This window comes from Panthera onca, chromosome A2, assembly GCF_046562875.1.
Source record: "Panthera onca isolate mPanOnc1 chromosome A2, mPanOnc1 haplotype 2, whole genome shotgun sequence".
Classification (NCBI taxonomy): Eukaryota; Metazoa; Chordata; class Mammalia; order Carnivora; family Felidae; genus Panthera; species Panthera onca.
This window is the reverse complement of record NC_138340.1, coordinates 4663190-4690644: the sequence shown is the minus strand read 5'-3', so window position 1 is coordinate 4690644 and position 27455 is coordinate 4663190. Positions and strand designations below refer to the sequence as shown.

The 27455-nt window shown below is 50.3% G+C and overlaps 4 protein-coding genes and 1 long non-coding RNA gene across 6 annotated transcripts in view; 2 read left to right on the top strand and 3 right to left on the bottom strand.

Moving 5' to 3' along the window:
* Positions 1-217: 217 nt before the first annotated feature.
* Positions 218-744, top strand: PSPN (persephin). The gene is made up of 2 exons (XM_060629986.3): positions 218-350; positions 437-744. Exons 1-2 carry the CDS (start codon positions 218-220, stop codon positions 742-744), a joined length of 441 nt encoding a protein of 146 aa, XP_060485969.2.
* A 267-nt stretch (positions 745-1011) lies between these two features.
* On the bottom strand, positions 1012-2758 carry ALKBH7 (alkB homolog 7, RNA demethylase). The gene is made up of 4 exons (XM_060629982.2): positions 2501-2758; positions 1673-1846; positions 1460-1584; positions 1012-1247 (listed from the first exon to the last, which is right to left on the bottom strand). The coding sequence occupies exons 1-4, from the start codon at positions 2702-2704 to the stop codon at positions 1085-1087; spliced, it is 666 nt and encodes a 221-aa protein (XP_060485965.1). The 5' UTR covers positions 2705-2758; the 3' UTR covers positions 1012-1084.
* Positions 2759-4945: 2187 nt separating this feature from the next.
* Positions 4946-10633, bottom strand: CLPP (caseinolytic mitochondrial matrix peptidase proteolytic subunit). The gene is made up of 6 exons (XM_060629981.3): positions 10400-10633; positions 10247-10318; positions 9610-9706; positions 8633-8820; positions 7759-7864; positions 4946-5325 (listed from the first exon to the last, which is right to left on the bottom strand). The coding sequence occupies exons 1-6, from the start codon at positions 10583-10585 to the stop codon at positions 5153-5155; spliced, it is 822 nt and encodes a 273-aa protein (XP_060485964.1). The 5' UTR covers positions 10586-10633; the 3' UTR covers positions 4946-5152.
* Positions 10634-10698: 65 nt separating this feature from the next.
* Positions 10699-27455, top strand: part of ACER1 (alkaline ceramidase 1) — a 45519-nt gene continuing 28762 nt past the window's right edge. Inside the window, exons 1-2 of one of the 2 annotated variants that reach the window (XM_060629983.3) lie at positions 10699-11121; positions 19307-19460. The gene's annotated coding sequence lies outside the window, so the exon portion shown is untranslated. Of the gene's footprint in view, positions 11122-11482; positions 11704-19306; positions 19461-27455 lie in introns of those variants that run through there. The other variant, XR_014136196.1, reaches the window with a different exon arrangement.
* On the bottom strand, positions 15076-17054 carry LOC144614185 (uncharacterized). Its single transcript, XR_013551801.2, has 2 exons — positions 16970-17054; positions 15076-15355 (listed from the first exon to the last, which is right to left on the bottom strand). It is a non-coding gene; the product is annotated as an uncharacterized LOC144614185 (long non-coding RNA).

Sequence of the window (27455 nt, the reverse complement as noted above, 5' to 3'; positions counted from 1 at the left end):
TCTGGATGAGGCAGGGAGGGGGTGAGTGCTTAACTCTTAGAAGCACGGGGTGTGAGGCCAAGGGACTGGCTTGCCTGGCCCTGAGGATGCGGAAGAGCAGCCGGTACGGGACGCGGGGTCTTCCGTTGCCGGCAACGAAGAGGTTATTTCCCCAGCCCAGGCTGGGGAATAAATTGAGGGTGCGAGGCATCCCCACCCTCGGGATCTGCCCGTCACAATGGCCACAGGAAGAGTCCTACTCTGCTCTCTGCTGCTCCTGTCGCTGCAGCCGGGCCTCGGCAGGGGCCCTGGTGCTCGGGGGGCTCCGGTGGTGGAGGAAGAGCCACGAGGGACCCTGAGGCCACAGCTGGGTAAGAACCCCCCGGACCCTGCACGACTCCCCCACTCCTTCCTGCTCAGACCCTGCTCGCTGTCAGCTGCCCCTTGTCCCCTGCAGGTGCCCGCCTGCGCAGAGCCCTGGCCGGCCCGTGCCAGCTGTGGAGCCTGCCCCTACCTGTGGCCGAGCTGGGTCTGGGCTATGCTTCGGAGGAGACGGTCATCTTCCGCTACTGTGCAGGCAGCTGCCCCCGCGGTGCCCGCACCCAGCACGGCCTGACGCTGGCCCGGCTGCGGGGCCAGGGCAGAGCCCACGGCGGGCCCTGCTGCCAGCCCACCCGCTACACCGACGTGGCCTTTCTTGATGACCGCCACCGCTGGCAGCGGCTGCCCCAGCTCTCGGCGGCTGCCTGCAGCTGCGGCGGCTGAGGGCGCCAGGCCTGGGGCCCTGCAGCCGCTTGAGGAGCTCTGCTGACCTATTTATCGGAGACTTGGATGCCGATGAGATCAGAGGGGCGGTGGGCTGGGGGCCGCCTGCAAGAGCATAATAAAGGAAACTGCTGCCGCATGACTGTGTTCAGCCAGGGTGTGCCCTGACCCTGCCACCGAGCTCCCTGTGCGTGGACAGGGAGGGTCCCGGGCTTCCCCTGCACCTCTCGGCGCCTGCAAGCAGCCAGCTCAAGGAAGGCCAGTCTGTCCATTTTCCAACTTTATTCACAAACGTGGTGTGTGTCTGGTGGGGGGAGAACCTGAGGGAAGGGCCTGGCGTTCAGCAGGCTGGGGGGGGCTGCCCAGGCTCACCTGGTCCCATCTCCTCAGGGAGCGAGCGGCAGATCACAGAGATGCGTCGGCCCCGGGGAACCCGACGCCCCCCAAAAAAGGACTCCTCATCCCGAAGAATCTCATGGGAGAAGTCATAACGGGCCGAGCCCCTGCAAGAGAAAACAGGCTCGGGCTGGGTGGGCTGAGGGCAGCCCCTGCGCAGGGCAGGCTGCCTGGTGGGTGGGGCGCGCGGGAGGGGGGTGGGGGGAGGAGACGATCGCGTCTGCGGGGAGGGCTGAATAAGAGAGGGTGCGCAACATGTGAGGTGGGTGAGCATCTGACGAGTTACGGGTGGGGTGGGGGCTCCTCGGCTGAGCAGTACCTAAGGATGTAGAGGGAGCCTGGCTCCAGCAAGAGTTCCAGCCACTCCCCCGGCTCCTGGGTGTGCACCAGCCGCATGACGCTGGGAGATAGCAGGGATAGGCCAGCGATGGTGGCTCCACAGAACTGGAAGAGAGGGCATGGTGGCCAGTCAGTCTGTGGCCTGGCTGGCCCACCCCCCGCTGGGGGCTCCAAGGCTCTGGCCGCCGCCCACCTTGATGCTGTCCACATGTGGCTTGATGTAGCCCCGAGGTTCCAGGTCCAGCACATGCACCGAGGACAGCAGGGTCTGGCCAGGGCTAAAGGCTGCCGCTTGCACACGCTGCAGGATGGCCCGGCTTGCCTCTGACCAGCGTGACTTTTCTGTCTCTCGGAAGCCGTGGATGGCCTGCACGGAGAATTTGGGTCAGGCCAGGAAGCTCTCAGAGAGAACAGGGAAACTGAGGCACGGTGGTGGGGAGCAGAGTGCAGAGCAAAGGACTGGTTTTCCCAGCATGACCCTTGACCCCGCCTTCAACTCACCACCGTGGTCCTGTCTACCCTATAATCCTGGGTCTCAAACCCTAACCCCAACCCTTATCCCATCTAGGTCTGGTCCTACTCCTTTGTATCCGCCCTTGAGCTCCAATTCAGTCCCAGATCCAGTCCCCAACGCTGGCCCCCCCCCCCCCCCCGCAATACTCAATTTTGTCTCCGCCCACAACTTGATCCCACTCCAGTCCTCTGTCTCCGCACCCAACTGGTGACCCTCCCTCATCTCGCTCCACACCTGTTTCCGCCCCTAACCTTGGTCCTGTCCCCCAAACACCCCACAGTTCCAAGTCTGCCCTCCAGTTATGGCCCTGCCCTCATCTCCAAAGTGCTTTCCCTGCCAGCAAAACACCTCGGCATCAAACTCCGCCCCATGCCGCCAGCCCCGTCCCCAGCCGTAGCCCCCGGCGACCCAGCGCTCCACCCTAGTCTTCACCTCTAACGTCACTGGCCCCGCCTCCGCCGTAGCCCCGCCCCGAGGCCCGCCCCCCCCCGGGGCCGCCGGCCTCACCGCGTCCCAGTGATCGTATTCGTAGCGGCGGCGGCGCAGCTCGGGCTCCAGCTCGCGGCTCAGCGTCTCCTCCTCGGCCGTGCTCAAGAAGCCGGGCCGCACCAGGGCCGCGTCCCGAAGGCGGCTTAGTACGGCTGGGCCCGAGCCCCGCACCCAGCTGGACCGGGGAAGGGTCCCCAGCGCCAGGCGGCCGCTCGCGGCCATAGCCCCCAGAGCCGGGTCTTGGAAGCTGTCGGAGTCAGGGCAACGCCCCCGCTCCGGAGCCATTGGCTGTGGCTTCACCGAGCCCCTCCAGTGATTGGCCTTCCTCGGAGTCCCGCCTTGCTCTCCGCCCCGTCAAGAGTACTGGTTGCTGCTCAGCTCGCGTCTCAAGCTATTGGCTCCCCATAGGACCCGCCTCCTTTCGCGCGCTATTGGGCGTCGTCCACGGTGGCGGCCGGGGGTCGGGGCTCGGCGGCGAGTTATGGCCTGGAACTCGAGGTCAGGAGTTGCAGGAGGATTTAGGCCAACGCCCAGGTTGTGGAGTTGGCCAGGACTAGAGATTAAGGGGACAGCACAGTCAGGTTGAGATGAAGGGGTCAAAGGCACAGAGGTCAGGGCCAGAGGTCAAAGGCACAGGGAGTGGGGCCAACTTAGAGGTTGGGGTCAAAGGTTAAAACCAAGCATCACTCTTTTTTCCCCTCGGGACTGGGTTATTCCCACCCCTGTACAAACAGACTGGCTCCCACCCGCCCGGGTGGCTCCCTATTTGTTGATCATCTGACTCTCGATGTCAGCTCAGGTCATGATCCTAGAGTGGTGGGATGGTGTCTCTTTATACCTCAAGTCATCGGAAATATCAAGGACAGATGTCACAACCCGTCCTAATCCAGTCATCAAAATTCAGAGGAAAGTCCACAGGACAAAGGACCTTGTTTCTCCAACAAGGGAATTTCAAAGGAAGACAAGAAAAAGAGGGAGAGATTGAGACAGAGATTAAGGGCAAAACCCACAGTTAAAAGAGACTTTGAGATATCTCCACCAGTTGCAAGGTATGCACCTTATCTGGAAGTTGATTTGAACAAATTAATAAAAATAGAGACAACTGGGGAAATTTGGACACTGGTTGACTATTTGACCGTAGTAAGTACTGTTATTTTTTTAGGTTTCAAATGGCATTGTGGTTGTCTTTTAAAAGATTTATCCTTTTAGAAATACCTGTGGAAATATTGACCCCCTGACCCCTCCAGTGACAGCCCCATGTTCTCTGCTCTCCTTATACAACAAAGTTCCTTGAAGAACTTGTCCAGCTCCCCTGTCTTCCTGCCCCTGCTGTCTGGATGCACTCGTCTGGCTTTGGCCCCCACAGCACGGGAAATGCTCCTACTTGAGGCACAGTGACTTCCACTGTGCCAAACCCAGCAGCCAGTTCTTAGCCTGACTTCTTATTTATAGAGATACGTTCTTATTTTATTTTACATTTTTATCCCGAGCTCCGACCGCAGATTCATCATCTCCTGGGATGTCTAAGGCACATCAACACCAGTAACGGCCAAACTCAACTTCTGATTCCCGGTCCCCCAACCAGTTCATGGGTTCAAGCCAGGCGTCCGACTCTGCACTGACAGCTCGGAGCTTGGAGCCCAGAACCTGCTTCAGATTCTGTGTCTCACTGTCTCTCTGCCCCTCCCTCGCCCCTCCCCTGTTCGCGCTCTGCCTCTCTCTCAAAAATAAACACACACTAGGGGCGCCTGAGTGGCCCAAAAAAACCCAAAGCCCTGGCTGGAATCTGCCCCCCTCTGACCACCTAGCTGGGGCTGCCAGCCTTCTTCTGATTATTCTGATTAGTCCACTTCTCCTAATGGGTCTCCAGGCTTCCATGCCGGGTGCACTTTGCCCACCACTCCGTGGGAGTCTTAGTAGTCCTGCTTTTTGTTCTCCTCAGAACCCTCCCGGGCTCATCTCCCTCCTTGCTCAGATCTAGCAGGCATTAAGAGCTGTCCTCCTTCCTTTCTGCTCTCAAATCTCCACTGTCCCCCTGCCACTCCACTTCAGCCACCTGAGCCTCCTTCTGGCCCCTCCCACAATGGTAGCCACAGTCCTGCCACAGGGCCTTTGCACTTGCTGTGCCCGCTGCCTAGACTGCTCTGTTCCTCCCTCACCTCAGCAAGGCCTTCACTGGCCACCCCATCTAAAACTGTCACGCACTCACACTGCATGTCTCTTTCCCTGCTTTTTAAAAAACCGTCTACTCCCACAAGAATAAGTTCTTTGAGGACAGGGATTGTTGTTTTCTTCACAATACGCCGTGGTCTCTAGAACGGTGCCTGAAATGTCGTATTTGCTCAGTAGAGTTTGCTGAAGTTAGGGAACTGAAGGTCAGAGTCTCAGGGTCAGGGCGAAAGCAGAAGAGGCCTCGTGAAGGGCACACGGTGGAGCGGGGAGGGAAGGCCACACAGATGGGGATCAAAGACTACAAAGATTTAATTGAAAATCATAGTGTCTCATTCAAGGTATCTGCCCTTAGCGGCACCCCCAAATCCGAGTTCCTCCTGGGGCCCTTCCAGCTCAGCAGCGAGGGGTGGGCAGGGCTTCAGCCGCAGCGTCTGACCGACGCCTGGCCCCCCCCCCCCCCCCCCCCCCAGCTTTCCTCTGGAGGGTGAGGGCCAGGTCTCAGACGCTTGCTGGGGCAGGTTCTGCTGTGGCCGCAGCCGCCACAGGCTCCTTTTGCACCAGCTCAGGCTCATCCTCACCGTCCTGGGGAGGGTGGACCAGAACCTTGTCTAAGATCCCAAACTCCTGGGCCTCCATGGGGCTCATGTAACGGTCCCGCTCCATGGCCGACTCTGCAGGGGAAGCAAGAAGCAGGACGTGTGCGGTTAAGGGCAGACACCTGGGGCCAGGTTTGGGTCCCCGTCCTGCGGCTGCTTTGCTGCGTGGCCTTGGCCTCCCCCTCTCGGTGCCTCGGTTTCCCCATCGGTAAAATACCCGTTTCCATTTTGCCTTTTTTTTTCACTTGTTACTGATGTATAATGTACACCCAGCAAAGGGCACAGATGGTAAGTGGACAGTGTGAATTTCAGCCTGAACTTGCCCACAAGGCCAGCGCCCAGATCGAGAAATGGGATGTCACCAGACCCCCCCCGACCACCGCAGCCCTGCTGGAGCCACTCACTCCTCTGGCCCAAGAGGAACCACTAGCCTCACGCTGGGCTCACAGCATAGGTAAGTCTGCTTCTTTTTTGTTTGTAAATGCGTGGAATCAGAGAGCATCTACTCCCTTTCGCCACTCAGCAACAGGATTTCGAGGTTCAGCCAGGCTGCCGCGTGTCGCTGTGGACGGGTCTCTCTCGTTGCCATATGACGATTCCACAGCGTAAACAAAGCCCTGACGCACTCGTCCTGCTGGCCACGTGGGTGTTTTCCAGGGCGGGCTCGCATACGCAGGACCGCTGTCAGCATCCTGACTGCGTCTCTGGTGGACAGAAGCACTCCCTTCTCTTGGTTACATGCTGAGCAGGGGGGAACCATGGCATTTTGGGCATTTTTAGCCCGAGCTGGTAGTGCCAGATGGCTTTCTACCACATCTGTATCGTTTCCACTGCCGCCCGCAGCGGGTAAGCGTTCTGGTTGCTCCACGGGCATCTGGTGCTGTGTTTTCTATTTTAGCGGTTCCAGTGGATTGAAATGCTGTCTCGCTGTGGCCTTAATTTGCCTTTCCCTAAAAGCTGGTCATGTCAGTTTTTTTAAAAAAATATATTGGGGCGCCTGGGTGGCTCAGTCGGTTGAGCGTCCGACTTCGGCTCAGAGTCTGTGAGTTCGAGCCCCGTGTCGGGCTCTGTGCTGACAGCTCGGAGCCCGGAGCCTGCTTCAGATTCTGTGTCTCCCTCTCTCTCTGCCCCAACCCACTCGCATTCTGTCTCTGTCTCTCTCAAAAATAAATAAACATTAAAAAAAATTAAAAAAAAAAAAAAATATATATGGGCTGGGGCGCCTGGGTGGCTCAGTCGGTTGAGCATCCGACTTCGGCTCAGAGTCTGTGAGTTCGAGCCCCGCGTCGGGCTCTGTGCTGACAGCTCAGAGCCTGGAGCCTGCTTCGGATCCTGTGGCTCCCCCTCTCTCTGCCCCTCCCCTGCTCACGCTCTGCCTCTGTGTCAAAAATAAATAAAAAACCATTAAAAGAAATTGTGGGCGCCTGGGTGGCTCAGTCGGTTGAGCATCCAACTTCAGCCTAGGTCATGATCTTGCAATTTGTGAGTTTGAGCCCCACGTTGGAGCCTGGAGCCTGCTTCGGACTCTGTGTCTCCCTCTCTCTCTGCCCCAACCCACTCACATTCTGTCTCTGTCTCTCTCAAAAATAAATAAACATTAAAAAAAATTAAAAAAAAAAAAAAATATATATGGGCTGGGGCGCCTGGGTGGCTCAGTCGGTTGAGCGTCTGACTTCAGCTCAGGTCGTGATCTCACGGTTCGTGAGTTCGAGCCCTGCATTGGGCTTTGTGTCGGAGCCTGCTTTGGATTCCCTGTCCCCCTCTCTCTGCCTCTCCCTTGCTTATGGTTGCTCTCTCTCTCAAAAATAAATAAACATTAAAAAATATATATATATACACACACACACACAATATATATATATATATATATATATATGTATAATGTGTAAAAATATATATGTATATATACACACATACACACACTGGCTAATTTATTTATCTTATTTATTTATTTCTGAAGGAGGCTCCATGCCCAACGTGGGGCTTGAAATCCCAACCCTGAGATCAAGAGTGGCATGCTCTACCGACTGGGCCATGCAGGCACCCCTAATGATGTTCTTTTTAAATATCATCACTAAAGATGACGGGCATCTTTTCTTGTATTTCTTGGCCATTTGGAATATTCCTTATTGAGGACCCTGTTCAAACCTTTGACCCACTTCCGTGAAGTTTTTGCGAGGGTTCTGCAAGGAGGTCTTTTTAAAGTGCTTCAAACAGGGGTTCTCAGGTGACGGTGATTTTGACCCCTGGGGGACACCGGGTGATGTGTGGAGGCAGTTTTCATTGTCACCCATGGAAGGTGCTACTGGCATCCAGTGGGCAGTGGCCAGGGATGCTGCTCTATGTCCTCAATGGCCAGGACGGTCCCCACAACAGAAGATGACCCAGCCCTGAGTGTCAGCAGGGCCAGGGTCGAGAGGCCCTGGCTTAGCACAAGGCCTGCCGCATATGTTCGTGTTGGCTAAAATAAGGAGCCGCTGGCAGTCTGCCTGGGGCGGGGACACTCACCAATCACCTGCAGGCTCTGTTTGGTGTGCTTGGCATAGATACTGTAGAGCTGCTTCTTGAGTTTCATGATCTCCTCCGCCTGGATGGCGATGTCTGTGGCTTGGCCCTGGGGGGCGTCCCAAGGGGGTTAAGAGGGAGAAGGTTAGAATGAGCGTCGGCCCCGCACAGGGAGGCCGGAGAGGGTGTTCAGACAGGTGGGACAGGGCTTCTCGAGTCCTTCCACATCCTGCTGCGTCTTCAACCGCCATCGGGAAGGCTTCTGGTGTGAATTACACTGTCTTCCGCTCTGCGCGTGGAGCCTCGCCCTTCCCAGGGCAAGGGGATTCCTGGAGACAGCGGCCAGCTGGCCCACGAGTTTCACGTGCAAACCGGCTGATCCAGAGGGCATACCCTCACCACCTCCTCCGTGGGGCTCTCACGTTCGGGGCCACTATCCCGTGCCCCATCACCCCCGGGCCCAGTGCCAGAGAACTAGGCCAGCCCCCACACCCCAGAGTCCCCTGACATTATTCCAACTAGCCAGTCCTGAGCCTGCTTGCCCTGCCTCGCAGTTCCTTCCTGCAGAAACCGCAGTAAAGTCCTTGTCCGCTGCCCCTCCCCACTCCTGCCCGGCCTCCTGACAGACCCCGGTGCTTCCCGTGTGGCCCTGCATGGGCTGGCATGCCCCCACCCCCTCCTGCCCCCCGGGAACTGTGCATTACAAACTGTCTTTCCAATGGTGGTCCTCTCCTGATCTGCTGGCCTCACCAAAGGTGAATCAAAATAAAACCTACGGTTCAAAACACTGACACTCCCACACGGCGTCCACCCAGTAGCTCCTTCTGTTCAGACACCACCCCCCATCCCGCAGCAGCCTGCAGGGCCTGGCACTCACCCGGGCGCCCCCAGACGGCTGGTGGATCATGATGCGGGAGTTGGGAAGCGAGTGGCGCATGCCCGGGGTGCCAGCGGCCAGAAGCAGGGAGCCCATGCTGGCGGCCTGGCCCACGCACCATGTGCAGATGGGGTTCAGGATGTACTGCATCGTGTCGTAGATGGCCAGGCCCGAGGTCACCATGCCACCTGGTGGGGGTGGGGGGGGGTGGTAATGAGGGGCTGTGCCGACTCCTGGCCCGCGTGCTTTCTCGGCTGCACCCCTGGTCTTGGGGAGAGCTTGTGCAGAGGCAGCCCTTTAAAGCAGGCGTGGCAAACGCAAATACTTCCAAGGGTAGAGAGGTGAGGAAACAGGTGACGCGAATTAAGCGATTGGTCCAGTTACCACCTGTGCACATGGGCCCAGGGGGACCAGACCTGTCAAGGCTTCACGAGAAGCTGGAAATCGGGGAGCGTGCGGTGGCCGAGAGGGAAGCTCTGGAGCCGGCCTGCCCTGGCAGTTTCATCTGTGTGACCTTGGCGAGTTACCCAGCCTCTCAGAGCCACAGGGTCTCCTGGCAGATTGGGGATAACTCAACAGTCCCTACCTCGTGAGGTCAAGGTGAACTAAATGCCTATAAAGTACTTGGGTGTGGGGCCCAGTAAGGGTCCAATCAGGATGCGCTATTGTCTTTGGGGAGGGAGTGGTGCTGGTGGCGGCAGCTACCGATTTGAAAACGCTGACCACCGGGTCAGGCTAGTAAAGTGTTAGGTGTGGGATCAAAGAGGCAGGTTCAGCTGCCGGCTTGTGAACCCAGACATAAAAGCAAGGAACAGGCAACTTTTGGAGGTTTGGAGACAGTGTTGGGACTCTGAAGGAGGCTCAGCACCCTTTCTTCCTCCGCAGGGACAGCGTTCCTGATCAGGGGGTCTCTATGCCCTGAGTCACCTCACGTGTCCCCAGAAGCGCCCCTGCCACCCAGGGAAGGCTCCGCTCACCAGGGCTGTTGATGTACATGTGGATGGGCTTCTTGTTGCTCTCGGACTGCAGGAACAGCAGCTGCGCGATCACCAGGCTGGCCACGCTGTCGTCGATCTGCAGGTAAGCAGGCAGGGTGGGGTGGCCCACATCAGGGGTAAGGAGAGGGCTAATGGAAGCAATTATGGGGTGGCTGGGGACGAGTCAGGGGAACCGGGATGGATGTCAGAGCCCAAGAGAGACGGTGGGGGAGAATTCAGGACCAAGGAGGGGAGGTGGTGTAGGGTGGTAGGGACCCACGGGGGTTGGGGCCCAGGAAGCTAGGAGTCATGGGCTTAGGGCAAGGAAGGGGAGGGGTCACATGGGTTGGGGAGAAGGATTAGAGCCAGGAATGAGGGAGGAGGATCACTAGTGAGGGAGGGAGCCAGAGTTCAAGAAGGGAAAAGCAGAGGGTTTGAGGAAGGGGTGAGATGGGGGATTAGGGGCCAGAACAAGGGGCTGGAGGTCCATGGGCCCAGGAAGTGGGGCGTCAGACTGGTACCAGTGCAGAACCCAGGTAGGAAAGTAACAGGAGGGGTCAGGAGGTCAAGGGGGTTCGAGGAGGAGGGGAGCGTGGGTCTGGGCAAGCGCAGAGGAGGGTCGCGGCGGGGAACTCACCGGACCCATGACACACACGATGCGCTCCCGCAGCAGCCGTGAGTAGATGTCGTAGGCGCGCTCGCCGCGACCCTGGGGGAGAGAGACAGAAAGAACCTCCAGCCCCGTGACCCCCGACGCCCTCCCCAGGCCAAGTTCCCGCGGCTGCTGTACCGTCTGCTCCACCACGATGGGAATGAGCGGGAGAGCCCGGGCCGCCGTCGCGTGCAGGCTCCGCTGCAGGGCCAGGCCGGTCTTGGGCGTCCGATGCGGGGGGAAGCGGGCGGCGAGGCGAGGCCCCAGCGCGGGGCAACCACCTGCCGCCACCCGGGCCCCCCCGACCAATATTCCCGGCCACATCCCGCTGTAGTCCCTCTCGGCTTCCGTCCGATGGCGGAACTACAACTCCCGGCGTGCTTTGCGCCTAGAGCGCATGCTCACCAGGTCGCCCGCAACCTGGGAGGTGGGGCGGAGCACGAAGGGGGCGGAGCCGGAGGACGTTTGAAGCGCGCAGTTCTAGTCGCCTTACGTGATGAATTTGTCGTTCCTTATTTAATTTTTTTTTTCCATATTCAAGTTATGTTTTTTCCTGTCGTTCTTTAATTTAAAAATCAGCTCCTGGGGTGCCTGGCTGCTCAATCGGTGGAGCGTCCCACTTGATATCGGGGTCGTGAGTTAAGGCCCCACATTGGGCGTAAAGCTTACTTAAAAAAAAAAAAAAAATTATAAATAAAAATCAGCGCCATTGTGCCCACTGAGCCCTGGCCTAGCCGAGTTTCCAGTTCGGTGGAGCTGACTCCTTACTGAGACCTTTTCTTTCATCTATGGACTCAGGCTGTTGGGAGCCCAAGGAAGGGTGTTGCAGACTCTGCCTGTGGAAAGGTTTCCTAGGAGAAGTGAGTATTGGAGCTGGGTTTTGAAGGGTGGATAGGAGTTTGTTAGGTGGGAAAAGACATTTCTGGTAGAGGGAGGAGAACGGGCAGAGAGACGCAAGTAGTAAGGTTCCCGGTAACGTTTGGGACCTCTCTTTACCTGCAAATCGTCTCAAGGCGAATTCTTTTTCATCTTTCGGCTCAAATGCCACCTTCTTAGAATTGTCCCCAGAGTCTGGAACTGTGCCTGGTACACAGTAGGTGCTTATTAACTACACTTTGCAGCAAGAGGTGACAAGGGAGGAAGGTTGAGAGCTGAGGGCTGTAGAGGCAGCTGCCCCACCCGCCAAGATGGCTCAACCCCTGACGTGCTGTGTGATCTTAGGTCATTGCTTAACACCTTTGAGCCTGAAGTTTCTCATCTGGAAAATGGCAGTGATCGAACCAATCTCAGGGAAGGATTTAAAGATACCTGCTGCTGTCGGGCTCTCTGCTGCTGGTGTGGAGCCTGCTTTGGATCCTCTGTCCCCCTGTCCCTGCCCCTCTGTATCAAAAATAAATAAACATTAAAAAAAGGGATACCTTCTGCTGATGCAGCATATTGAAGGCATCTGACTTCAGATCTTGGCTCCATTACTTACTAGCTGTGTGTCCCTGAGCCTCAGTTTTCCATCTGTAAATAGGGATAATGATAATAACGAACATCCTAAGGCTGTTGTAAGGTCCTCAGAATGGGCATTCACTATCTTTTAAAAATATTTTTTAACATTTATTCATTTTTGAGAGACAGAGCGTGAGCAGGGGAGAGGCAGAGAGAGAGGGAGACACAGAATCCGAAGCAGTCTCCAGGCTCTGAGCTGTCAGCACAGAGCTCGATGCGGGGCTCGAACCCATGAACCACGCGATCATGACCTGTACCAAAGTCGGACTCTTAACCGACTGAGCCACCCAGGCGCCCCTGTATTCACTATTGATGGGTATTAATTATTGATGTGTTAGCCAGGAACCACAGGGGTGCAAGAAGTCCTCCCTTAGGAGGGGCCTTTTGAGGTGGGTTTTGACAGATAGATAGGAGTTCACCAGGCAGACAGTGCCTAAATGCTGGACCCTCAAATTGATGCTGGGTGCCATAGACAAGGGTACACTCTGTGTTCACACAAATCCTGGTCTCATGGGGACAGAGAACAGGACATGGGAAAGTGGAAAAGCTTAGAGGAGGCCTTGGAGGCACCCCTGGAAGAAGGCTTAGATCTAGGCCTCACTGACAGGGCTTGGGGGTCGGGGGTCAGCGTCCAGGCACTGGGAGTGACATTCCCCAGTGGGGACTGTGGAGGTAGTGGGCAGCATGGAATGTCCCAGTTTCTGCTATGAGTCAGGTGGGTGGCCCTGCCCAGCCAGTTCCCCTAGGGCCCAAGCGCCCGCCCTACCCTGGGGAGAAGGGTGAGCCATCAGGTGCTGCCGCCCCCGCAGTCCCTCCCCCAAAACTCCCCCCCCCCCCCCCGCCACTGCCTCCCTTTGCTTCACCGGCTCTACCTGTCCACAGATCAACCACTTTTCACCTCCTCTGTCCTTGTTTCCACCCTCTGTAATGTGTGTTCCAGCTTAACCCTGTGTCCTGTGGTTATTTCTTCATTCAGCACCCTGAGAAAGCTCACCGAACCATATTCCTCCCTTGGCTCCCTGTCACCCTCGCTGACCTCTTCCCTCGCTTGCCTCCAGCCTCCTGACCCACTTCGCTCTAGCAGCGACACTGGCCAGCTTTCTGTTCCTCAAACACACCAAGCCCCATCCAGGCACCTGGGCTTTGCTGGCATCCTCTTCCTGAATCCAGCTCCTTTCCAACCCACAGATCTCCCCCCAGATGTCACCTCCTTAGGGAAGCCTTCCCTGATTCCCCTTGCTAATCCCAGAGACACTCTGCGACCTTTGCTTCTTTAAATGGCTATCCAAAAACAATTACATCAGTTCTTCTGTTTTCTTGTTTATCATCTGTGGGAGGTGAGCTCCTTTGAAGCCAGAGGTCTTTTTCAGCTCTATGGTCCTTGGGACAGTATTTATGAAACCTTTTTATCAGGACTCACAAGGAGAGATGCATCTTATATACAGTCTGAGCCCACAAAAATACAAAAGTTTCATGAAATGATATTTGTCCTTATTTTGAGCAATCACCTTCTGGTATTTTCTAATTTTTCCTGTTCTAGTCCGTTTCATTTACATTGGAGTTTCTCAGCCTTGGGACTAGTGACATTTTAGGTTGGATAATTCTTTGTTTGGGGAAGGCCATCCTGTGTATTGTGGGATGTTGAGCCCCATCAGTGGCATTGACCCACTAGATGCCTGTGGCGCTGCCCCATCATAACAATCGAAATGTCTGAGACATTCCCAAGTGTCCTCCTGGAAGGAAGAATTGCTTGCCATTGAAAATCACTGATTTAATTTTTTTTTAATTTTATTTATTTTGAGAGAGGGGGAGGAGCAGAGAGAGGGAGAGAGAGAGAATCCCAAGCAGGGTTCACACTCTGATCGCGGAGCCGATGTGGGGCTCTAACTCACGAATCATGAGATCATGACCTGAGCAGAAACCAAGAGTTGGATGCTTGACCGACTGAGCCACCTGAAAATCACTGATTTAAATTAAAGTGGAGAGTGACCCGAAATGCTGAAATGAAAAAAAAAAAAAAAAACAAAAACAAACTTTTGAACAGTTTCTGGCAGATTGTAGGCACTCAGTTACTGTGTGACTTATTCCTCCTAACTTGTGAAATATGTTCTCAGTGAATGAGTCCATATAAGTAGGTGGTAAGGAGTGAGGGATGGAGGGAGGGAGGAATGTTTTGACACTTGGCTATAAAATCAGTCCGTCCCACTGGTTTTAGGTTATTACTCTGTGGTCAAAGAGAAGCTCTAAACACTGTTACCTGTTCTTTGATGTATGCAAAACAGGCCTATTGAAATGGATAGAAATTGAAAATTAAGAAAAGAAATGGAAAACCCAGCGCTGAAGAGGCCGTGGGTAGATGGATACCCCCATAAACAGCTCACACACAGACATTGCTACACTTCTCTGGAAAGCAAGTTGATACCCTATTTCAGACTCCCATAGTCCACTTCCAGTTACTCATTTGTAGGAAATGACCAAAGGTGAGCACCAAGATTTGGCCCAGGGTTGTTTATGGCCGAACTGTTTATAACTGTTCTGGCTGTTGTTTCAGTTAGCTAGTGCTGCGTGACAAATCAGCCCATACACCTAGGGCTTTCAAACAGCCGTGGCTTATTCTCACAGTTTGGGAATCTGGATTGGGCTCCTCTGATTGTCCTGTACACAGGGTTTGCTGGGGCTGGAATATCCACCGTGAACATCCTGCAGACACACATCTGGAGCCTCACCCCTGCCAGGGAGGCATCTCTTTCTCTCCATGTGGCTGCTTGGGCTTCCTCACAGTATGGTGGTTTTTAGGTCTCACCTGACAACTGGCTCCCAAGAGAGGAAGCAGAATTTACTTGTCTTCTTCTTTAAAAAAAAAAAAAAAAAAAAAAAGTTTATTTATTTATTTTTGAGAGGGTTGGGGGAAGGGCAGGGAGAGGGAGAGGGAGACAGAGAATCTCAAGCAGGCTCCACATTGTCAGCACAGAGCCCGACGCGCGGCTCAGTTTCCCTAACTGGAGATCATGACCTGAGCTGAGATCCAGAGTCAGATGCTTAACCGCCTGAGCCTCCCGGGCGCCCCTGAAGCTACCTGTCTTCTTAAAAGCTTGGCCCACACATCACATGGCAGCTCCTTTGCCACCGTCTGTCAGTCAGAGGAAGCCACATGGCCAAACCAAGATGCAAGGAGAAGGAAAGGGGAAATGACTCTTGGTGTGGGACGTGGCAGGGACGCATGGGATGGAAAGAATTGATGGTGGCCGTCTTCGGAGACAAGTCTAAAACACTTACACTAGCAAAGAATTGGAAATGAGTGTTCAGAAAGGGGCTGATTAAATCATATAAAATGTTAAGTTACAACAATTATCAACATTGCCTCCTCTGATCCAGGGTTTATTAGTTAGGCATGACTGTGAGTGCCAGTGACTTAGACCAGATAGAAATGTCTTTCCATCCAAGTGATAGTCTGGAGGTTGGCACTCAGGGTGGGCAGGGTGGCTCTTGTACCATGGCGTCTCCAGAAGCCTGCTCCTCAGCCATTTCTAGGGCGGGGCTTTCCCTGTTTTGAAATCGAAATTGGGGCTTCAGCTGGCACATTTCCATTCCAAGAAGCTGGATGGAGGTTGAGAGGAAAAAAAACAGGCAAAAGACGCATGTCAGTCTTTTTTTTTTTTTTTTTTCATATAATTTATTGTCAAATTGGCTAACATACAGTGTGTAAAGTGTGCTCTTGGTTCTTGGGGGTAGATTCCCGTGGTTCATCGCTTCCCTACAGCACCCAGTGCTCATCCAACAGTGCCCTCCTCAGTGCCCATCACCCACTTTCCCCTCCCCCCTCCCCCCATCAACCCTCGGTTCTCTGTATTTAAGAGTCTCTTATGGTTTGCCTCCCTCCCTCTCTGTTTGTAACTATTTTTCCCCCTCCCCTCCCCCATGGTCTTCTGTTAAGTTTCTCAAGATCCACATAGGAGTGAAAACATATGATATCTGTCTTTCTCTGACTGATTTAACTCATTCAGCATAATACCCTCCAGTTCCATCCACATTGCGCATGTCAATCAGTCTTGAAGGAGGGCCGCCACCCCCCCCTCCACTTTTTCTGGCTACATAGCATTCCATGGATTCCATTATGTATGTATATATACATATATATATATACACATATACGTATGTATATATAATATATATAAATATGTGTATATGTATGTATATATATGCACACATATAAATATATCAGCATAGGGGCACTTGGCTCCTATGAGGGTGGCTCAGTCGGTTAAGCATCCAGCTCTTGATCTCAGCTCAGGTCATGATTTCACAGTTGGTGACTTTGAGCCCCACATCAGGCTGATGGTGTGGCGCCTGCTTGGGATTCTGTCTCTCCTTCTCTCTGCCCCTCCCCTGCTTGTATGCTCTCTCTTTCTCTCTCTTAAAGTAAGCATAAAAAAATTTAAATATATATATATATATATGAGTATATATATTTACTATATATTATTCATATATAATTAATAAATCAATTATATTTAATTTTAATTATTAGATTAATTATTTTATAAGCATATATTATACAATAGAAATGTGAAATTATATATGATACAACTGTAATTAATATATTAATGATTATATAATTAGCATATATTATATATAATATTTAATATATTCATTATATATATATTTAACCTGTTCCTTGCTGATGGATATCTTCACTGCGATGAAATACATTTTTCTCCTATCAGATTTGTCTTTTATGTTTTTTTAATGTTTATTTATTTGTTTTTGAAAGAGAGACAGAGTGTGAGCAGGGGAGGGGCAGAGAGAGGGGGAGACACAGAATCCGAAGCAGGCTCCAGGCTCCGAGCTGTGGGCACGGAGCCCGACGTGGAGCTCAGACTCACAAACCGTGAGATCGTGACCTGAGCTGAAGTCGGACGTTCAACCGGACTGAGCCACCGGGGCGCCCCTCAGATTTATCTTTTAAAGAGACTCCAGCCTGGGAGACGCCTTCTTTATCCACGCTCCCTCAGGAAGCCCCTTGGGGCTCTTGGCCTTAAACACCCGCGTATCTGATGCTTCCTAGGTTCTCTCTCCCACCCACGTATCTCTCCCAAGCTCCAGACCTCCCTCCCTCTCATCTCCCCTTGGATGTCTGATTAGGCACCGAAATGAACACGTCTGAGAAGAACTACTGATCTTATCCCCCACCCAAAGCACTGCCCTTTCCACCTGCCCCTGCTTGGAGCTGTTCTTCATTTCTGTCGCTTCACGGCCCAGAAGCTGTTGGCCAATCCAGCGGGCTCAACCCTGCACGTCTGCCCAGAGCTCAGCACCTCCCCCCTGGTTGGACCCGCCATCACCTCTCACCCAGACAGTTGTAGACGTTACCTCGTCCTATGTATCCCAGCCCCCACTCCTGCTCCCTTGTAAATTCTGTTCCCTTCAGTGGCTGGAGGAATCGTTTTAGTTTTTATTTTGGTTTTCTTTTTTAATGTGTATTTATTTATTTTGAGAGGGAGAGAGAGCATGAGCAGGGGAGGGGCAGAGAGAGGGAGAATCCCACGCAGGCTCCGTGCCATCAGCACAGGAGCCCAATGCAGGGATCAATCTCCCGACAGTGAGACGACGACCTGAGCCAAAATCAAGAGTCAGAGGCTTAACCAACTGAGCCACCCCGGGCACCCCCACCCCCGGCTTTTTTTTTTTTTTTCTTGATGGGTAACTTATGAGCATAGCACCTCCCTACTCAGAGTATGCTTTATGGACCAACAGTGTCGGCATCATCTGGAATCTTGCTCAAAATGCAGACTCCTAGGGGCGCCCGGCTGGCTCAGTCGGTAGAGCATGCAATTCTCGGTCTTGGGGTTGCGAGTTCGAGCCTCATGTTAAGTGTAGGGATTACTTAAAAACCAAACCTTAAATAAAATGCAGACTCTTAGGGTCCATCCCAAACCTACTGAACAGGAACTTGCATTTTCACAAGATCCCCGGGTGATCCATATGCACACAGAAGCTTGAAAATGCTCCCATGTGATACATTTATTGCTTATTTTGTTTACTGTCTGTCTCCCCTGGTACAATGTAAGCCCTCCGGAGCAAGGGGTTTTCTCTATTTTTTTTTTTTTTCACTGCTATACTTTCATCACCCAGAACAGTATTTGGCACATGGTAGATACTCAGCACACATTTATTGAATCAATGAAGGAATGGCTAATGGCTGGAGAATGGACTGTATGAGGCAATGGTCCAGACGGATGTGCCAGTCAGCATTGCTGGTTGAAAGCAACAGAAATTGTCTTAAGCACAAAGAGAATCTTGTAGATTACTGGAGGTTTTCCAGCATGGGTGACAGTCTGGAATATCCACTTGGAAAAAATAGACAGAAGGATCCGGAGATCGAGCGTTAGGGACAATTGGCCGAGGAGGTCACAGCCACCTCTGGATGAGCACGAAGTTCCCACTCCCAAAAGAAATGCTTGGATGTTGGAAAGCAAAACAAACAAGCAAACAAACCAATAAGATGAAAAGACATGACGAACGTCTTCTACAAAGGGAGACCTGTGAGGGGATAGGTGTAGCCATTCAGAAGAGAAATGTGGCAGCTTGTGTGAGTAGAATCTAGAGGAGGAGACGGACTTATGAAGTGTTTGTAGGAGGAGGTAGAACAGACAGAGCTTGCAGGTTGCAGAATAAATTGTCTTCTAAAAGTCATGCTTCTCCTTTGTAACAGTTATCTATTGCTGCATAACAAATTAACCCAGAATTTAGTAGCTGAAAACAATAACAATAGCTTTAAACATTATCCATAACTTGGGGCGTCTGGTTGGTTCTGTCAGTAGAGCATGAGACTCTTGATCTTGGGGTTGTGAGTTTGAGCCCCATATTGGGTGTAGAGATTACTTAAAATAAGATCTTAAAAAAACATTATCAATAACAATAAACATTATCTCACATAATTTCTGTGGGTCAGGAATCTAGGGGCAACTTGGCTGAGTGTTGTCACTCGGGGTCTTTCATAATGGTGGCCTCAAAATGTCAACCAGAGCTGTAGTCCTATCCAAAGGCTTAACCAGAGTTGAAGGATCCCCTTCTAAGATTCCTCACTCACATAACTCATTCACAAGTTGGATGCTGGACAAACTGGATGTGTAGATACACATGGACTTTTTGATTAGTTGAATGTCCTTACAATATGGTGACTGGCCTCCCCCTAGAGCAAATGATCCAAGAGGGCAAAGCGGAAGCTATAATGTCTTATGCAACCTAGCTTTGCCAGGCACACATTGTCACTTTCAAGGTATTCTAATGGTCACACATGATTCCATGTGGGGCAGGGGACTCTGCAAGGGGATAATATCAAGAGGTGAGCATCATTGAAGGCCATCTTGGAGGGTGGTCACCATATCCTTCCACCCTGAGACTACATCTCCCAGCATTCCTTGCATCTGATGAGCCATTTGATGAGTTTTCATTAATGGACCCTGCAAGGAAACGATGTGTGACACTTCTATGCCAGGGCGCCTTGGAAGCAACTGTGACTTCTCCACTCTTAATCTCCTCCCACAGGCTCTTGCAAAGAAATGAAGTGGCCTGATAAAGAGGGTGGAACCATAGAAGAAGCCCCGGGAAGGGAGCCACCTGTCAATTAGGAACACTCCTTTTGGATTTGGATGAGTGAGCAACAAGGTTGCATCATATTTCAGTCATTAGACATTCTAAGGTTTGTTCATTGCAGCAGCTAGTTATTACCTAACTAATTCAGGAATGGATTGAATATGAATGACTGAATTCATTTTTATGGGTAAATAAGGTTCACATGTTTCTGGCTAGAGCCATTGGGTGCATGAAAGTGCCTTTTACAGAGACATAGGTTTGGGGGGAAGATAATGAGCTAGTTTAGGGCAGGGTTTCTCCACTATAGCACTCTTGACATTTAGGTTCTGTGTGGTATGGGGTCATCCTGTGCATTGTAGCATAGTAGCTCAGTAGCATCCCTAGCCTCTATTCCCTAGACGCCGGTAGTGTTCCCCAATATGTCAGCCAAGAATGTCTCTAGACATTACTCAGTGTCCCCACTTGAGAGCCATTGGGTTACGACCTGGTAAGTTTGTGCAGCCCATAAATATCCAATTGGAGATTTCCAGGAAGCTGATGATTCTGTAATTCTGGCACCCAGGGAGTATGGAGAAGGTGAGATCTTCCCCCCCCCCACCCCGTCCCAAGAATGGGTTGAAGTGAGAGAAGAGGAAGGAGGGCCGGCCAGTCAGAGAAGTAGGAGGGGACCCGCGTGTGGGGAGGCAGCCACAGGTGCACGGAAGATAATGGATCAAGTAGGGCAAGTCTGGCAGGGGCATAGGCCGTTGAGATCTGGCATCAGTTTCAGAAGCGTCAGATGCTTCGGGGGGCCATTTTAGTGGAGCGGGGGTCATTTAAATGGGGTGTCAGTCATAAAAATGATATTGTGCATTCATTTTGTTGACATGAAAAGACTTCCATGGTGTAACTTTAAAAAATTACTGGAGTTTAAGATACACTCAGTAAAGTGCATACATCTTAACTGTATAGGTCAATGAATTGTTTTTCACATGGTCTACACCTGTGTCACCATACCATGTTCAAGATCTAGAAAGTTCCTTCATGCCCCTTCTCACTCAGTATAGCCTGGACTGTCCAAGATACCACCATGTTTATCCCCTTGATGTAATATCGAAGGGTCCAAAGACCACAGCCCTGTACACTTCTGTTTTTCTCCCCTCTCCTTCCCTGTCCATCTCGTTTTAAAGTCAACTCTATTGAAGTATATTTGTATAATAAAATATACCCATTTTAAGTGTACAGTTTGATGAGTTTTGATAAAGCCGTGTAATGACTACTACAGTCAACACAGAGAACATCTCCATGACCTCCAAAAGATCCCCTGGGTCCCTTTGTAATCAACCCCACCCCTTCCATCTTATCCCCGATCATTGGCCCAATTTTCCATCACTCCAGGTTAGATTTACCTTAACTAGAATTTCATATATGTGGAATCACATAATATATAGTCTTTGGTGACTGGATTCTTTCATTCCCCAATCATTGGTCCAATGATAGCTCACTGCATTTGGTATTCCTATCCAAACAATCCTTTAACTATGCCAGAATCTATAATCCGTGGATCCTTCCCTCCCTTTCCCCTGTCCCCTCACTCGGTTTAGAGCCATGGTCTTCTGTTACAATCGCTCCTTGACATATGTCCTCAACTCCCTCGTCTGCCTCTTCCTTCATCACATTTACGTGGTCAGACTTGGCCTGATTAAAGCCAGCCCTGTGTATACTCCTCACCTGCACCTGGGAAGCCTCATACACAGCCATGCCAACTGGTCTCCCTTGAGATTTTTGACCACCAATTTCCTGCCCAGCAGTCCTATGTGTCCTGGTCCATTCACTTATCCACTCTCTCATATGGTAACATCTCACCTTTCCTTCTCCCCTCAAGTCTTCCTCTTCCTCCTGAATCTCAGTTCTTGACGTTGCCTCCTATCTTCTGCAAAAACAAAGCCACAGAAGGGGACTTCCACAGCACATAGGCTGCCAACATTGCCTTCTTTCTTGTTATCATGACTCCCAGGCTCCCGGCCAAGGCCAACTCTCCCTACCTATATACTGGATTCCATTCCACCCAAGGTCATCACTCTTCTTAAGTGTCTACTTCCTTTTACTACATCAGATGTTGCTTCTTTTCTTGATTATACCCATTAGCTTATAAACATGTACTAATAGCTCCCATCTTTAAAAAAGGTAGATGCATGATCCCACATTGTCCTCCAGTTATTACCCATTTATTCATTCTCCTTTACAGAAAAAAAAAAAAAAAACCAACTTTTAAGAGTTGGATCTCCTCTTGGTTTCTACTCCTCTTTTCATTGTCTCTTGAGCCCACTCTAATTGGGCTTCCCCCTCATGACTCCACTGAGACACCAGCTGTCAGTCAAGGTCATTAGTGGCTTCTAGATGGCCACATTCAAAGACCAGTTTCAATAGCTAAATTCAAAGGTCACACAAGGGAAAATAGAAAATGCTTTGAGATGAATGGAAATGAAGACATATCATCAAAATGTATTGGGGTGCAACTAAAGCAGGGCTTAGAGAAAGATTTATAGCTGTATATGCCTATATTAAAAAAGAAGAAAGATTGGGGTGACTTAGTGGCTCAGTCGGTTAAGCATCCGACTTCGGCTCAGGTCATGATCTCATGGTTCATGAGTTCGAGCCCATGTCAGGCTCTCTGCTGACAGCTCAGAGCCTGGAGTCTGCTTTGGATTCTGTGTCTCCCTCTCTCTCTGCCCCTCTCCTGCTCACACTTTGTCTCTGTCTCTCGTTCTCTCAAAAGTAAGTATTAAGAACATTTAAAAAAGAAGAAATTTTTAAAAATAAGAAATCAATGACCTAAAGTTACAACAAATTCAATGGTCAATCATCATTTCCTTGTGTTGTTTGTCCTAGTAGCAGCTTTTGACACAGTTTATCACTTCCTCTTTTTAAATTTTTATTATTATTTTTTTAAGCAGAGAACAAAGAACTTTATTCACTCACCTAAAATAGCCATTGTTAAAATTTCAAAAAATAAATAGAATTATACTGTTTTAAATCTTATTTTGGGGGGGCACCTGGGTGGCTCAGTTGGTTAAGTGACTGACTTCGGCTCAGGTCATGATCTCATGGTTTGTGGGTTCGAGCCGTGCATAGGGCTCTGTGCTGAACACTTGCTCAGAACCTGGAACCTGCTTCAGATTCTGTGTCTCCTTCTCTCTCTGCCCCTCCCCCTCTTGGGCTCTGTCTCACTCTGTCTCTCAAAAATAAATAAATGTAAAAAAATGTTTTTAATCTTATTTTTTCATTAGAGTAGTTTTGATTTTGTTTATGACATTGTTACTCTTCCATAGTATTTTATTTATTTGTTTATTTATTTATTTAATTTATTTTTTAATTTACATCCAAGTTAGTTAGCATACAGTGCAACAGTGATTTCAGGAGTAGATTCCTTAATGCCCCTTACCCGTTGAGCCCATCCCCCCTCCCACAACCCCTCCAGTAACCCTCTGTTTGTTCTCCATATTTAAGAGTCTCTTATGTTTTGTCCTCCTCCCTGTTTTTATATTATTTTTGCTTCCCTTTCCCTATGTTCATCTGTTTTGTATCTTAAAGTCCTCGTGAGTGAAGTCCTATGATATTTGTCTTTCTCTGACTAATTTTGCTTAGCATAATACCCTCTAGTTCCATCCACATAGTTGCAAATGGAAAGATTTTATTCTTTTTGATTGCTGAGTAATACTCCATTGCACACACACACACACACACACACACACACACCCCACATCTTCTTTATCCATCCATCCATCCATCGATGGACATTGGGGCTCTTTCCATACTTTGGCTATTGTTGATAGTGCTGCTATAAACACTGGGGTGCATGTGCCCCTTTGAAACAGCCCACCTGTATCCCGTGGATAAATACCTGGTAGTGCAATTGCTGGGTCATAGGGTAGTTCTATCTTCAGTTTTTTGAGGGACCTCCACACTGTTTTCCAGAGTGACTGCACCAGCTTGCATTCCCACCAGCAGTGCAAAAGAGATCCTCTTTCTCCTCATCCTCACCAACATCTGTTGTTGCCTGAGTTGTTAGTGTTAGCCATTCTGACAGGTGTGAGGTGGTATCTCATGGTGGTTTTGATTTGTGTTTCCCTGATGATGAGTGATGTTGAGCATTTTTTCATGTGTCTGTCAGTCATCTGGATGTCTTTGGAAAAGTGTCTATTCATGTCTCTTGGCCATTTCTTCACTGGATTGGTTGTTTTTTAGGTGAGTTTGATAAGTTCTTTATAGATTTTGGATACTAACCCTTGATCTGATATGTCATTTGCAAATATCTTCTCCCATTCCACCAGTTGCCTTTTAGTTTTGCCAATTGTTTCCTTCGCTGTGCAGAAGCTTTTTATAATAGTAGTTCATTTTTGCTTTGGTTTCCCTTGCCTCTGGAGACGTGTTGAGTAAGAAGCTGCTGCGGCCAAAGTCAGAGAGATTTTTGCCTGCTTTCTCCTTGAGGATTTTGATGGCTTCCTGTCTTACGCTTAGGTCTTTCATCCATGTTGAGTTTATTTTTGTGTGTGGTGTAAGAAAGTGGTCCAGGTTCGTTCTTCTGCATGTCGCTGTCCAGTTTTCCCAGCACCATTTACTGAAGAGACTGTCTTTATTCCATTGGATATTCTTTCCTGCTTTGTCAAAGGTTAGTTGGCCATACGTTTGTGGGTCCATTTCTGGGTTCTCTATTCTGTTCCATTGATCTGAGTGTCTGTTCTTGTGCCAGTACCATACTGTCTTGATGATCATAGCTTTGTAATACAGCTTGAAGTCCGCACTTCCTCTTTTTTTAAATTGCAGTAAAATATATATAACATGAAAGTTACCATTTTAACCATTTAAAAAATTTTAATGTTTATTATTTTTTTTATATTAGAGAGAGAGAGAGAGCGTGAGCAGGGGAGGGGCAGAGAGACAGAGACAGATACAGAATCTGAAGCAAGCTCTAGGCTGCGAGCTGTGAGCTGTCAGCGTAAAGCCCAACCTGGGGCTTGAACTCACGAGCAGTGAGACCATGACCTGAGCGGAAGTTGGATGCTTAACCGGCTGAGCCACCCAGGTGCCCCTCATTTTATCCGTTTTTAAGTGTACAGTCTATGGCATTAAGTACACTGACATCATTGTGTAACCATTCCCACCACATTTCGTTTCTTCATCTGTTGATGGACACTGGGACTGCTGCATCTTTTGGGTTATTGTGAATCATGTTGCTGTGAACACGGGTGTGCAAATGTCTTTGAGACCCTGCTTTCAGTTCTTTTGGATAAGTAGGAGTGAAGTTGCCCTGCATCATGGAGGAATTCTAATTTTAGCCTTTTTGAGGCAAACCATTTGGGGCACCAGGACGAGCAACCTCCCCGCTTTCCTGGGGCTTTTCTCAACACAGGGGATCTTCGCTGTCAAAAGTGGGAAAGCCCCGATCAGTTGAGGCTGGGTTGGCCACCCTACCGGGAACATTTTGTCCTGCTCTGCGCTCCGGGCAGCACTATCTCAACCCACCAAGTCAGTTTCGAGATGGAAACCCAAAATCTTCATGAGTTTCCTGGAGCTGCCAGAGCACCACAGACCGGGGGGTTTACACAACAGAACTGCATGGTCTCACGGTTCTGGAGGCTGGAAGTCTGGGATCAAAGTGTCAGTAGGGCCGTGCTCCCTCTGGAACCTGTAGGGGCGCATTCTTCCTTGCTTGTCCCAGCTTCTGGTGGGGTTTTTTGGCCATCGATGGTCTTGCTTGGCTTGTAGACCCATCCTGTCCCCACATGACATGCTCCCTGTGTCCTTTCATGGTCTCCTCCCTTTCTGTGGGTTTCTGTCCAAATTTCCTCTTTTTCTAAGGATGCCATATGGATTATGGCCCGTCCTGATGACTTCGTCTTAACCTCATCACCTCTGTAAAGACCTCGTCTCCAAATAAGGTCACATTCCAAGGTCCTGGGGAGTTGCGACTTCAACATACTTTTTTTTTTTTTATATATAATCGGTATAATCTGATCCATAACTTAGACTTTGAGAGGGGGTGTTCTCCTCCCTCCCTTTGAAAGAGAAGGAACAGGCAGAGTCTCTCCCTTTGGACCACAGTGATCTTGGCTGTGATATTGGAGAGAAACGTTGAATTTCAGGGCTAAACTTGCAAGCCTAAATCCTCTGAACCTTAAAATCTGGCAGAAATCCCAGTTGGCAATATGTCTCCCAAAGTGTCAGTATTCCCCTACAGGTGAATACCAGGAGAAAAAGCAAAAGGTGAGCCTCAGAATAACCATCGAGGGTTATTGGATCTCAGAAGTGGAGGCGGTGAACGGTACATTTTGTGAAACTCTCTTATGGGAGGGAGGAAAAAGGTGAGGGGTCTGGTGAAGGAAAAGCTTCCAAAATGGGGTTGTCAGATTGAGCAAATAAAAATACAGGAGGCCCATTTAAATTTGAATTTCAGATGCACGAGGAATACTTTTTCAGCAGTTTCAGTCCATCCCACGCAATATTGAGGACACACTTGTGCTAAAAATTATTCATGGTTTGTCTTATCTGAAATTCAGATGTAACTGGGTGTCCTGTATTTTATCTGACAATGCTTCTGCAAATAAGTAATGGAGTTAAGCCACATTAGAAGGCAGTGGTGATGGATTTCTTGAAGCCTTGAGGCCACTTGGGGATGTGTCGGAAGCAGGAACAGTTCACATGGCTGTGAGGATGGCTTCTAATGGGGCTTAATGATATCTTCCCTTTGTTGTCCTGGAGTATTGGGATGTAAACAGGAAGGAGACACACTGACCCCAGTGAAAACCCGTGTGGGGCCCTTAGTGGATACATAGTCTCCCCTGATCCTCCCACTGAGATGACCACCCTTCTGGATTTGGTATTCACGATCCCTTTGCTTTTTTTTTTTTTTTTAAGACATTTAAAAAAATCATATATGCCTGTCTCCCTAAACCCAAGGCAATATTAAAAATAGTTATGGATCTTAACCCATTAGCTGCTGGGTCGTGAAGAAGTCTATAGGGTCATAGGGACAAAGTCAGGGTGGTCAGGGATCCACCGGAGTGAGGGAGCCTTGAAGCAGCAGCTAGGTACCAACCAATACTGCAATATTTTAACAACAGATACATCCACACACGTGTGTGAGGCTAGCAGCCCCACCCCAAATATCATTTATTTAATGTAGCCTGATTTTTGCCATTCTATGAATAGATGTACTGCCTTGTGACATTTTTTTTTTTGGTCTAGCATTATCTTGTTGGGAGTCACTCATGTGGATGCATGTCCCTGCTGTTCACTTATGTGTATTCCACTGAATGAAAATGCCATCGTTCATTTATCGAGTCTGCCTTTCGTGAGTATTCAGACTTCCAGGGTTTCAAGCAGCTCTGAATAATCTTGTGCACGAGTCCTGAGTCCATGTGCGAGAGTTTCTCCGAGGAATGTGAACCCAGGAGGGACGTTCCCAGTCACAGGGTATGTTCGTTTGCAGCTTTGCTGGATGTGGCAGAGGCAGCCTGCTCCGTGACAAAGATTCAGGCTCCCTTTCCACAGGGTAGAGTTTTCACAGAGGAGCCACTGCTCTGCCAGAAACTACATTTCCCAGCTCCCCTTGCGGCTGGTTGAGGTCACGTGGACTCATTGTGACCAATAGGAAGTATGCTAAAGGGAGGGGAATCCTCCTGGGCTGAGGCGGTTAAGAATCCAACGTGTCTTCCATAGGCTCTCTTTTTCCTACTTGGCGGGGGTGGGGGTGGGGGGGGGCACCCTGACAACTTCATGCTGGGGATGGAAGTCACATGGTGTGGGGATGGAACGTCACAAGATGGAAAGAGCCTGGGCCACTTGACAGACCGGCAGACGGACAGACAGACAGCCTTCCAGGGCAGAGGCACACAACGCACTTTATGTCTTAAGACATTGAGATTTGATGTATTGTCTTATTCTAGCAATTGGCCTGGTCTGCTCAATAACACACTAGGCAATGTCATATCGTTTTCCAAAGTGGTTGACCATCTCATATTTCCACCAGTCAGGGATAAGAGGATGCTCTCCCCATCCTCATCAATACTTTTGATGAGCCAACATATTTTTTTTTCTTTTTCTTTTGAAATATTTCTGT